The 13768-nt window shown below is 32.7% G+C and overlaps 1 protein-coding gene across 2 annotated transcripts in view; it reads right to left on the reverse strand.

Annotated features, from left to right (window-relative positions):
- Positions 1–607: 607 nt before the first annotated feature.
- Positions 608–13768, reverse strand: part of LOC133195747 (dynein axonemal heavy chain 3-like) — a 60205-nt gene continuing 47044 nt past the window's right edge. Inside the window, exons 66-76 of one of the 2 annotated variants that reach the window (XM_061331673.1) lie at positions 13585–13768; positions 11651–11743; positions 10563–10583; positions 8481–8579; positions 7528–7710; positions 7264–7356; positions 6629–6802; positions 6152–6175; positions 3358–3468; positions 2798–2858; positions 608–2705 (exon numbers count right to left, since the gene is read on the reverse strand). The exon at positions 13585–13768 is cut by the window's right edge and continues 77 nt beyond it. In XM_061331673.1, coding sequence (XP_061187657.1) covers positions 2560–2705; positions 2798–2858; positions 3358–3468; positions 6152–6175; positions 6629–6802; positions 7264–7356; positions 7528–7710; positions 8481–8579; positions 10563–10583; positions 11651–11743; positions 13585–13768 — 1189 coding nt within the window. In that variant the 3' untranslated portion in view covers positions 608–2559. The remainder of the gene's footprint in view (positions 2706–2797; positions 2859–3357; positions 3469–6151; positions 6176–6628; positions 6803–7263; positions 7357–7527; positions 7711–8480; positions 8580–10562; positions 10584–11650; positions 11744–13584) is intronic. The other variant, XM_061331674.1, reaches the window with a different exon arrangement.

Genomic DNA, 13768 nt, shown 5'->3' on the forward strand with positions numbered 1-13768 from the left:
TTTCAAAGAAATAATATATTTTTACTATACATGTATATTCAATAGAGCCCCACCCTAACACCCTCTGACCCAAGGGCAATGAATTTCCAAATTTTGGAAGAGGCACCTTTGCTCATCAAAGCTTCTCAATTATACTATGGGAGTGAAGATTTTTAAAGAGTGTATGCAATTTCACTATATAATCAATAGTTTCACTCCGACTCCAGAAGCCCTGACCCTGGGGCCATGAATTTCACAATTTTGGCAAAGAACGCATTTTATGTTATAATCTTGCCAACAATTTGACTGCTTGATGTCCATTAGATAAGATGTATGAACATTGCATTGATTTTGATGGTTTTGGTCCCATCCCTCTAGCCCCAGAGAGGCAGGGACCACGAAATTTATAATTTATGTCCCCCTTTGCCCATAGATGCTCTATCAGAATTGGTTGAAATTGGTTCAGGGGTTTATGAGAAGAACCTGAAAATGTTCAAATTAAAGTTTACAACCCACAAATGATGGACCTAAAACACAAAGGTAATCGTCCTTGCAATAAAGATGAAATGGAGTTAGAGCTTTCCAATTCATAGTCAAATATATAGGAGATAAAAAAGGAACAACAGTCTAAAGAAAGGCAAGTTTATTCTTGTTCATGACTACAGACAATTAAATTAAAAGATGGTTACCGGTACCAAAAACCTAAGACAGAATATGATTTAATACTGATTTAAGCAAATTACAAAAATTACTTCAAAAGTATTCTTGATTTAAACAAAAATTAAGTGTAAAGTAAATGCATTAAAGGTCATTTTCTGCCTTGTGCTCATGAAACAATATAAACCCTCACCAGTTCTCTAGTACAAATAATGAACAGTGTTTTGTGCCTTCAAAATATTGCGTATAACATTTTTAACATTGCCATAGTGGCAAAAATTAAATCACAGACAAAATAGATATTGCAAACAGTGGGAAAATAAACATATAACAATTTGAAAAAAAAGGTATCAAAATAGTATGTATCACAAATAAAGAATACAAATGTATACAGTTTTTTTCTACTTGCGCATTTTGCAATGTGGTATGTACTATGAAAATTCGTTAACCTACTAAACTAGAAATAGGAAATTTTAAATTCACTTTAATTCCAAAGATCACAAACTGGGTTAAAGCTGTTATATAGTGAAATAATAGTCCACAACTTTCAATACATGTAACTTGTGAACAATTTTTATACTATATAAGAAAGAAACTATTAGATAATTACCAAATAAGTGATGAGACATGGGAATGTACATACAAAACATAGCAGTGGCATTGCTTTTGTTGGATATCACAGTTAAGCTTATACACATGTATATAGGAGAGACATAGCAAAATAAATGCTTTGAATTTTATATACAATTACAGCAAGCAATACACTACAAATTTATAAAAATAAATATCTGTGCAAAAATACTCTCTAAAATAAATAAAAGGCTTTCTACACCATACAAAAATAATTATATTATTATCTTGTTTGCAATTCCTTTTACCGTAATAATGCATTAGTCTACAGCATTTTCACTTCATGTGTACTTACATGAAAATTTTCCAGTATTAACTTTTATCAAGCTTATAAATATCTATATATAACTATATACTGAATGGGACAATTAATTAAACATTCATGTAATATTTATTTCTTTTTATTGCATCCCTGCACTAAATTGAGACAAGTTACTGTAAGGATAATATAGTCAATTTGATTATAGTAAATAAAGCAAATTCATACATGGATTGTGAGAAAAAGTCCTTCTTTGTACATATACATTAAATTCTATTTGTAATCAACATATACAAAAACACTACTTTACTAATTAAACCAGTTGGAAATATGAAAGACTTGAAACAGCTTTTCAAAATGCATGATCAGCAACCAATAAAAAGTCATATGACAAATGTCCAGCAACCAATCAAAAAAATGATGACAAATGCATGCTGGTCTGACTTTAATCTTAAAATGAAAAATATAAAAATGAGTGACATTTGGTTCAGCTGCTTGTCCATCACTCTAATAAATGCAAAAAAGGTCATCAATAATGTAACATAACAAATACTATAATTATATACATTATATCAAGCATGAGCTCTACATAAAATCTTTTCATCTACACTTAGCATGACCCTGTTTATCCAATATTGGACATTTTAACTTCCATCTAGCAATTACTAAACTTGTCTATAATAAAATACATAACAAATACAATAAATAGAGATACATTGACACCTGCTTGTAACGAAGTAATTTTCATCTTGTGCCACAAAATATTATAATAGTAATTAATTGGATGAATGTTTGATAACCATGTGCAGATTAGTTGTAATTGGTGGTCTATTTGATATACTGGAGTTTGAAGTCATTGTCAAGTGCATATAGTGATGAGAGCAACAAATTAACTACAGATGTATTATTCAGTTTAAATATTCAAGAATTGAAATTTCACTCATTTATCTTTAATCTTTAAAAAATCTTTTATCTTGAAAAACATTCATCCTGAGAAGAAAGATGTAGATGTAACGGCTGATTTGATTGGTCAATCAGTTGTCCAATTGACAGAGACAGGCCACGCCCCTGTTGATCCAGTGAGATTCTGGTTGGTCAGATGGGAGGAGGATGGACATAACAAAGTTGGTTGAGTGTCCAGTGGTGGACAGGGTACCCCTTCTGGAGCTGGTCTTATACACTGAAAGATAAATACAGCAGTATTATAGCTATGGCTCGCACCAATAAAAAAAAAACTGAAATAGAACCATCTGATCACATTAATAGACTAACCTGGACATGCGTAGGATGGGTGATCCTCAAACTTTGATTTCTCGCCAGGTTTAAGCATTATCTGTAGAATGTGTTAAAGAAGATCCATGAGGGACATTTGGTTTAAATAAAAGATAAGGGTAACTGCTTACACATGACATCTACCAGTAAATGTTACTTTAAAAACTGCTTCCCCAATAGCTGAATTTGCTGTTATGTGACATAAATCTTGACAAAAACCTCAAACTGTAACATGACTCTAAAATGAGGTCACTCTGACCTATTTTTTTCTAAAATGAGATCACTCTGACCTATTTTTTCTAAAATGAAGTCACTCTAAGCTATTTTTTTTTATTCTTACACATCTTCCTCCAAAGCCACTTCAATTGACAACATTAAATGATTCTGGCACAGTCACATACATTGCCATTTTACTTAAATTGAGATGAAGTTAAAGTGACCAACTTTAACTGGATTATAACATACAATGCAACTATTGAAACACAAATCACTCAAGAGATATTTGTGGATTAGCATTACCCACTTTTATGTTGGTACTTGATAAACAATAAAAAGGATACAATAGGCAGTAAGTCGTATAGAACTTTGGGCAAGGACTCCTCAAGTTTCTTCTTTTTACGGCACCATCGTGCTCCTTCCAAATACAGCCCTCTGACGTAAGCTCCATTAGCCTGTAGTTGATGAAAATATATAAAATGTCAACACATTTGAAACTTACATCTGAATGTATGTATCAAATGCAGATAAACTGTCACAATTTCAAACTTAAAAATATTAATCGCAAAAGTATGATGTATAACTTTACTAGGGATCCAGTTTAATTTACAGTATTCTTCAAAGATGCATAGTTTTAAAAAGAGGGCAAAAAAGGGCAGTGTGCCTGTAGCCCTACCCTATATAACATTAAACTTGAGCTATTATAATAGAATATTGGTTTAAGTTTTGTGTTATCTTTGTGCAATACAACAAAAGCAGTGAGCTGTACAACATTTGTTTTTAAGCAAAATTTTAAGGATATTAAACAAGAAGTCTGTGAGCCAATGCTCACTAATAATACCCCCGCTCTGATGTGAATACACAAGTTCGGTTATGGACAAACACAGTGATAATCAGGAAATTGAAATCGGATTTGTAAAAACTGAATCCCAACATATGGCATGCCTAAACAAAGATTGTGCTAAAATTTCAAGCATCTGCGATGAGTAGTTGCTGAGAAAACTACAACTAAAATTTGCTACGTATGGTACGGACAGACGCATGGATAAACAGGAACTTGACATCGGATTTGTTCCAAAAATGAATCCCATTATATGGCAAGGCTTAACAAAGATTGTGCTAAAATTTCAAGCATCTGCAATGAGTAGTTGCTGAGAAAACTACGACCAAAATTTGTTATGTATAATACAGACAGACGCATGGATAAACAGGAAGTTAACATCGGATTTGTACAAAAATGAATCCCACCATATGGCATGCCTAAACAAAGAGTGTGTTAAAATTTCAAGCATCTGCAATGAGTAGTTGCTGAGAAAACTACGACCAAAATTTGTTATGTATAATACAGACAGACGCACGGATAAACAGGAAGTTAACATCGGATTTGTACAAAAATGAATCCCACCATATGGCATGCCTAAAGAAAGATTGTGTTAAAATTTAAAGCATCTGCGATGAGTAGTTGCTGAGAAAATTGCGACCAAAGTTTGTTATGTGTGGTACGGACAGACGCACTGATAAACAGGAAGTTGACATCGGATTCATACAAAAATAAATCCCAACATATGGCATGCCTAAAGAAAGATTGTGCTAAAATTTCAAGCATCTGCGATGAGTAGTTGCTGAGAAAATTGCGACCAAAGTTTGTTATGTGTGGTACGGACAGACGCACGGATAAACAGGAAGTTGACATCGGATTCGTACAAAAATGAATCCCACCATATGGCATGCCTAAAGAAAGATTGTGCTAAAATTTCAAGCATCTGCCATGAGTAGTTGCTGAGAAAACCACGACCAAAATTTTTTATGTATGGAACGGACAGACGCACGGATAAACAGGAAGTTGACATCGGATTCGTACAAAAATGAATCCCACCATATGGCATGCCTAAAGAAAGATTGTGCTAAAATTTCAAGCATCTGCGATGAGTAGTTGCTGAGAAAACCATGACCAAAATTTTTTATGTATGGAACGGACAGACGCACGGATAAACAGGAAGTTGACATCGGATTCGTACAAAAATGAATCCCACCATATGGCATGCCTAAACAAAGATTGTGCTAAAATTTCAAGCATCTGCAATGAGTAGTTCCTGAGAGAACTGTGACCAAAATTTGTTACGGACAGACAGACAGACAGACACACAAGGGTAAAACAGTATACCCCCCTCTCCTTCGGAGCGGGGGTATAATAAGTGTTCAATATTTTACTTGCATGTGAAACATTATATTAAAGTCATATATACATATCCGGAATGCAAAATGTCACTTAAATATATATGATATACATGAATGTGATGAATTAATTATCCCCATATTCAAATACCATTTCTAAGATAAATACACGCATAATATAAACTTTTAAAATCCCACATCCAGGTAACCAATACTATATTGTAACATAATTCCATCCACTTTTGGGGTAGAAAGATTATCATACCATATGAAAACTTCAATGCATGGGTTTGTAACAAGGGATAAAGGTCTGAGGGAAGGTAGAGCATTGAACATTTTCTCTGGAGCCATAATTAATTCAGCTCAGGTGAGCACAGAAAATGAAATTTTATGTCAAGAAAAGAAGGAGCATCTGTGAATGAAGTATTATTGTAAATTCCAAATTAAAATGAATATTAAAAAATAAATGTAAATGTAACGTGTGCATGAGCCTTGCTTCAGCAGTGACAACTATAAGCGATGTCTGCGTATCTAACCCTGGGCACTCCTCTCTTCATTTGAAGTTGCTTGTAAAAATAGTTTAAAGTGCATGATGAAGATTTCTTTTGAATGGTTCATATACTGTATAAAATGTTTATTAGTACAGAAATTTCTTTTGGTATGCAGTCTGAAAAACAATTTATTATTTGTAATGATGGCTGAACTTAGTCTTTTGATCCATTCAAAAACTGTACATAATTTCATTTTCTATTAAATCACATTAGCTAACATCAAATTTAAAAATAAGGGTGATTAATGTGGGAAGGATTAATGGCTTAGGGTCTTTAGACTCTTTGTTGTGTTATAAAATTTCCAAAAATGAATCAGGGCCTTGTTAGTAAACTGGTGTGATTATAAAAATCATAATTAATGGCAAAATATTAGAAAAGCAGAACTTGATTCATAAAAACATTTGCTTTATACCGTTGCCCCAAAGCCTTGGGTCTGCTGTTTAAATAAAACAAATTTCACCTTGCATTTTCAAACATTAAAGCACCTTAAAGTTTATTAAGTTAATACATCACATAACAATGTTAATACTATGATACTTTAAAATAAAATATTTGACATTTTTAGCTGCAAGAAAATCTGGAGACAAAATAAATGTACTATTTAATTAAAACAATAGCAGTAGTATGAAGATATATGATTTTTCTTTTATATTGGAATTAAATAAAGATCATTTAGACATATTTTTTAGAATTACATTCTAATCCAAAACAAAGTTGGAAGATCCAAGCATGATAAGTTTATATCAATTCCAGATGTATCACTATCTGAATGATTCCAGATTAACACATTGATTTTATCAAAAAGTTTCATGTGGACCTCATAGCAGAGAAAAAAGATCCACCCTGATATCAATTTATTGAATTTTAATGTATATATAACAGTACTTACCGGTCTGCTAGCCATTGATTTCTCATATTCAGTCACTTGATATTCAAAGCCCAGGTAATCAATGGGGATTTTGTATTTTCTGGCATAGTTCTGCATCACACCAGTCAAAAAGGACTGAGTGAAATAGAAACCCGAGATCCAGAATACTGATGGGGTACCCCCATAGATCCATTCCTGAAATAACAAGATCACATATTGTGTCGATTTCTAGGGATCCATTTTTAATGTCAGAGTAAATTTGGTCCAAAATGCGGAATAAAAAATCAGACCATTGAATATCTATAATGATCATTAAAGTATGTGGAACCCAAACTTTCAACTTTTACTTTTCTATTTGAAATGAATGCTAATGAAGTATTGGAAACAAAGACCTATCAGGATATTACATTTTAAAATCTAATATTAAGTAGATTTTTCACCCTAAGCTGAAAATTTATATTTCATTTCAGCCACTGTCGTGCTCATCTTTCCTAAACCAAATTCTTACATAACTGGCTTCACTTACTTTCATGTGGGCAAAAGACAAAATTTAAAATCTCACTAAAAAATGTATACAATGGAAATATAAGAACAATTGAACAAACACCAAAAAACAGAATGCCATTTAGATTTAAATCTTGGGGACATCAACGTACCTTGAAGAATGCTAGCCTGGCCAGTAAATCAGTGATGTAACTCCCTAGAGGTTTCAGGGAGGGATAAGACTTGGCTTGCCACATTGCAGGAACCTTTTCAATGAAAATTATTTGATTTATACATAGAGAATCAGAAGTTCAAATAAAACAAATCAATCATTATTATTTCATGTGGTTATTCTTACAATCAAACATTTTTTCTTCCTTTTTGAAATGATTTACATTATCTTAATTCTTACAGCCCCCTTTCCATTATTTTCTTACCTTCCCCACCATCATACTATCAAACACATCCTCCAGTTCAGATGACATAAGGACCACTCCTTTGATGGCCTTCCTAATGTCCTGCAGGCTCTGACGAACCACCTGGGTCAACCTATTGAACCGAATCAACTCCTGGTTCAGGACTGTGTTCATAGACTCTTCATATCTTACTGGGAACTTGTTCTGTATTAAAGGAAGACAAAAAATAATACAAAACAAAATCTGGCACATTATTTAACATGGTTTGTACTTTAACATTTAACTTTCTTTCTGTGATTTTGGATCACTTAGTGTGCACAGGTTAACTATACCTAAAAATACTCATTCAACTGGACAAAGCTATGGCAAGTCATTACAAGGCTGCCAAGACTCATCCATAGCTGGCTCACTATAGGTAGGCATTAATGACCCCTTTTCTCAACAAAAAACCAGTTTTCAGAATCTTGTTGACTGCTAATTCAAAGAATTTCTTTGACCTTGTCCCACTCACCTCTGAATCAATTGGGGTCATACAGTTGTTAAAAACAGTATTGAAGTTAATTCGGAAACATTTTTTACCTATATAATTTTTACCTTGATCTCCGACACCTAAGTAGAGTCCTTGTTAATTCTGGAGAGTTACAAGAGCTCACACAGAATTAAACTTATCATCTGGAAACCATATTATGCAATATATAAATTTGTAACCTTGACCTTTTGACCTAAAAATTGATCAGGGTCTCTTTTTAGTCATAGGTAGTTATGTTTCGAAATTTCTTTGCAAAAGCTTAAGAACTTTTAGAGACATCGGAAATGAATGAAACATTCAGACAGACAGACAAATATACCCAAATTAATATTCCCTGCTTTTATATAGTAATAGTAGGGACAAAAAGGGCCAGAATATTAAATATGCCCCTATTCCAAACCTATTTGACAAACTGAATTCCAATAAATCTATTTATTCCTTATACCTGACACTCCTCCAGATTGAAGTCGGCTGGAATCTTGGTCAGAATATCACTAGCAAGCTCTTCTATCATCTCCTGGGATGATTTCCCTCCTCCACTTGTCTGAAGAGTAAATGAGGGGAGATAATTCAAAATGGATTCTAAAAAAATCCAAACTTCTCACCAAAAACTTAACCGGAGTATAACAGTGTGTCAGATTTCTAAAATTTTGCATTTGTTAATTTAGCAAAGTCAAGAAATCTGGAGATTTATTTTCATTCACAGCATAATATATATATAATTAGTCAAAAGAGCATAATTAATATTTATTTTCTTTTAACTTTCTTTTACATACATATCTTAGAATCTTAAAATTCTTCATCTTTTTAAGATGTAGCACAAGAATATGTTGAATTGTTTTGTGGGTTAGTAATAAAATTCACACATTTTGAGGAATTTGCAAGTTGTGCTTGAATATATGAATTAGTAAATCTGTTATTTTGTATTCTTTGCATTTGATTTATCTAAAAAAATCTTCCCATTTCAAGCAGTTCCATTTGAGTATACAATGCAGTGCAATCAGGCATTAAATATGCAAATATTTTGAAATTAAATGCTCAATATCATTTTTTCTATTATTATTATTATATATTTTTAAGTGACCCTAACATTGTGTTCTTAAATTTTAAAATGTCATTTTTAAATTTTTTAAAAACAAATTTCAAATTTAATAATATTTTTTATAATCTGCAAAAGAAATGTACATTCCTCTTTCTTGACATTTGTATAAGTTGTGGGGAAAAAGAAACACACATTAAGAGAGAAATATGATTTAGTATGATTTAATCCGTTCCACACTCTTTTCACAACAATCTTAATTCTAATTAGACAAGCAACCCCATAAAGCACAAAAATAGACTTATAATACATATACATGTCCATATATGAATTACAAGAGGCCCATTGCCCAAATGCTCACCTGAGTAACATTTCTTCTTTACCCTGCCTTTGAGCAACTTTAGTTTACATAGTATGTATGCTTGTATACTAGTTTGGCCATTTGAATAGTCTTGATGTTCTGTATTAGAAATTTTGGGAGAAAAAATATTTCAAATTCTGAATAAAACTGACCTCCAATATTGGATCAACTTCAGGGTCAAGGTCAATGGGTCAAAAATCTAGTATATTTAGAAAGGTTTTGTTATAAGCACAAGTCAAATATGAACACCCTATCTTCTCTCATTCAAAAGTTATATCTAATGTTAAATTTTTTTTTTGAAAAATAGGTCACACTTTAAGGTCAAAGTCATGGTGTGAAAAATTTCAGTACATTTGGAAAGGTCTTATCTCAGGTAATGTACAGGTAAAATATGAATGAGCCTTATGTTCTCTCATGTAAAGTTATGACCAATGTTAAAAACTTTGACAAGTATTGTAGGTTAATTTTCAAGGTCAAGGTCATGAGGTCAGAAATATAGTACATTTGGAAAGGCCTTGTCACAGGCAATTCACCTGTCAAATATGAACATCCTATCTTCTCTCATTCAAAGATTGCTAATGTAAAAATTTTTGAAAAGCAGGGGACAAAAAAATTACTTATCCATCCACCTTGAAAAATACGGGATGGAGTACATCAAAGAAAAAATTAAATTAATGATGGCCTTAAAAAACTCTGACATACCAGACAAGCATTACAGACAGAATATATGTATAAGCTATACATATGCAAGGCAAACTTTGACCAGAAGAGCTCACTTGAGCTTCCAGCCCAGGTGAGCTAAAAATAAACTTAAGAAAGTACAAATCAACAAGGTGGTGCAAATCCTGAAGAATTAAAAAAAAACAAATAGATCAAACCAAACCACAAGAATAAAATCACCTGATCCTGTATTGACATGCAATTCACCACATCCAAGGAGAGTAGAAGAAAATATTACATGTATATATATCATCAAATCATTTCATATGTATAACACTACTATCACTATCTTCATACAGTAGGTGCTCGTACATTCTATAACATGCATAATACATTTTCTAATTGTTTTTTTTTTCAATGGAATAGAAGAAAAAAAAAAACATGCAAAATGAAGAAAAGTAAGCTACTTCGTTCATTGGCAAGTCTCTCTGTAACAGAAAATGAGGCAATTTTTGGATTTCAGGGAATATTTTTCTCATAATTCTTTCCATGATACAGCTGTGTTTAATCTATCATTGGATGAACAGTTTCTCTAGGAGGGAAATATTCATACCAGGGGTTGAAATATTCCCCTCATCTCCATCATCCAAACTCATTTCCTGCTTCTCCCCCCCCCCCCCCCCCCGAACATATGCACAATTACCATGTGATATAGTTGAATAAAGGAGATGAATTAGGTTGTAATAAATACATAGATTTACATAGCATCTGACAATAAATTCTGCTTAAGTTCCTTCAAATAAAAAAAAAAAAAACACAACTGAAGTGGCAATTAAAAGCATTGTCAGGCAAAACGAGGAAAAGGAGAATTTATAATCATAATTACTGAACTAAGACTGAAACATAATGTTTATGTATGAAAAGGAGACAAATCTGGGAGTTTACCTAGCACAGAAACTAAAGTTCCAGATCCCATAGCTTTCTATTGTGGACTGGAGAAGCACGTTTTAAAAGCAATTGTATTAAATCAAATCTAGAGGCACAACTTTTAAATCTGGCTACTTTTTAATCTGGTTTTCAATCTATTTCCTATAAAAAAATTTCTCTATTTGACAATGTCTATACATAGCTATCACACAATGTTAAATGTTTGTCCAGATAAAACTACTCAACTTCAAACAATGTCTATTACTATAAACCAACATTTAATCACAAGTGAAAAATATGCTCAAGTTTTGCAACCTTGTTTTTTCTAGCAAACATTTCTCTCAATTGATAGCATTGCTTTAATCCTAAACACTTTCTTAAAAACAACTTCCTTAGAATGAAATTTATATGCACTTAATTTATTTCTTTGAAAAAAATTTGATGGCTGATTTCTTTAAAAAGTATATGTAAGAAATACAGTTTTGCTAAATTTCGGAAGCATCAATATAGAACAACATTTAAAACTAAAAGTTAAAAAAGAAATATTACAATTATAATAATGATAATTAGATTATACTCATTTTTTCAGACCCTAGATCTACAAGCAAGCTCTGGTAGTTATACTGACCTGTCTTGGTAATGTCAGGAGAATGCCGTCAAACAGCTGCTGGGTCTCCTGCTGGTCCTTAGAAATGTCTGCATTCTCATGTAAACCAAACACCTTAAACATAGAAACATAGAAATGTCAGCATTCTCATGTAGACCAAACACCTTAAACAGAGAAGCATAGAAATGTCAACATTCTCACGTAGACCAAACACCTTAAATCACAGAAACATAGAAATGTCAGCACTCTAATGAAGACCAAACATCTTAAATCAGAGAAGCATAGAAATGTCAGCATTCTCATGTAGACCAAACACCTTAAACAGAGAAGCATAGAAATGTCAGCATTCTCATGTAGACCAAACACCTTAAACAGAGAAGCATAGAAATGTCAACATTCTCACGTAGACCAAACACCTTAAATCACAGAAACATAGAAATGTCAGCACTCTAATGAAGACCAAACATCTTAAATCAGAGAAGCATAGAAATGTCAGCATTCTCATGTAGACCAAACACCTTAAACAGAGAAGCATAGAAATGTCAGCATTCTCATGTAGACCAAACACCTTAAACAGAGAAACATAGAAATGTCAGCATTCTCATGTAGACCAAACACCTTAAACAGAGAAGCATAGAAATGTCAGCATTCTCATGTAGACCAAACACCTTAAACATAGAAACATAGAAATGTCAGCATTCTCATGTAGACCAAACACCTTAAACAGAGAAGCATAGAAATGTCAACATTCTCACGTAGACCAAACACCTTAAATCACAGAAACATAGAAATGTCAGCACTCTAATGAAGACCAAACATCTTAAATCAGAGAAGCATAGAAATGTCAGCATTCTCATGTAGACCAAACACCTTAAACAGAGAAGCATAGAAATGTCAGCATTCTCATGTAGACCAAACACCTTAAACAGAGAAGCATAGAAATGTCAACATTCTCACGTAGACCAAACACCTTAAATCACAGAAACATAGAAATGTCAGCACTCTAATGAAGACCAAACATCTTAAATCAGAGAAGCATAGAAATGTCAGCATTCTCATGTAGACCAAACACCTTAAACAGAGAAGCATAGAAATGTCAGCATTCTCATGTAGACCAAACACCTTAAACAGAGAAACATAGAAATGTCAGCATTCTCATGTAGACCAAACACCTTAAACAGAGAAGCATAGAAATGTCAGCATTCTCATGTAGACCAAACACCTTAAACAGAGAAACATAGAAATGTCAGCATTCTCATGTAGACCAAACACCTTAAATCAGAGAAACATAGAAATGTCAGCATTCTCATGTAGACCAAACACCTTAAATCAGAGAAGTATAGAAATGTAAAATTCTCATGTAGACCAAACATCTTAAATCACAGAAGAATGTTTATGTAACATTCAATATAACAGAAGTAGAGAAATGTCATAAATGACTATGACACAGAACAAAGTTCATACACCATAAAGAAGCATGAACATGTCATCATCATTATTTTCATGCTGACAAAGACCTAAAATCAGAGAAGCATGAAAAATTAATGTCAGCATTTCAAATCTGAGAAGAATAGAAAATTCAGCATTGTCATCAAGATTATAAACACTTAAGTCATAATCATATTACATATCCTTAGACAAAGAAGCATACTTAATTCATCACAAAAAACCTTTAATTTAGAGAAGCATAGAGTATATCAGCATTCTTGTGTTGATTAAACATCCTGAATCAGAAAAACAGAGAAATGTTGTACAAGATTGAATAAAGGAAATTATGAAATATGTGCTAAACCTCACATATAGTTCTAATGAAATAAATATGGAGAACTTCATTCACATCAACACAGTTTATCAACAAACTGAAGGAAATTATATGAACACCATTTTACAAACCTTTCACCTGTCAAAACTTTTTTTTTCAAATGCTTTAATAAAGTAAAGATTCCATCCCTTACCTCAGGGTGAGGTATCAAGGGCAGTTTTCTGATGTAGTCCACATACTGATCATACAATCCCTTAGGAGGGGCATAGTAGAGGCCACTCGGGGAGAATTTGTAGGAGTCATCAAAAATAATTTTCTCATTGTAGAAGATCTCCAGTAAGCTGGTGATAAGCCTCCGGTCAAGGTCGTCAGTGACA

The sequence above is a fragment of the Saccostrea echinata genome, unplaced genomic scaffold (assembly GCF_033153115.1).
Source record: "Saccostrea echinata isolate AGI-Se365-2 ecotype Australia unplaced genomic scaffold, CSIRO_AGI_Sech_v1 ptg000029l, whole genome shotgun sequence".
NCBI classification, from domain to species: domain Eukaryota; kingdom Metazoa; phylum Mollusca; class Bivalvia; order Ostreida; family Ostreidae; genus Saccostrea; species Saccostrea echinata.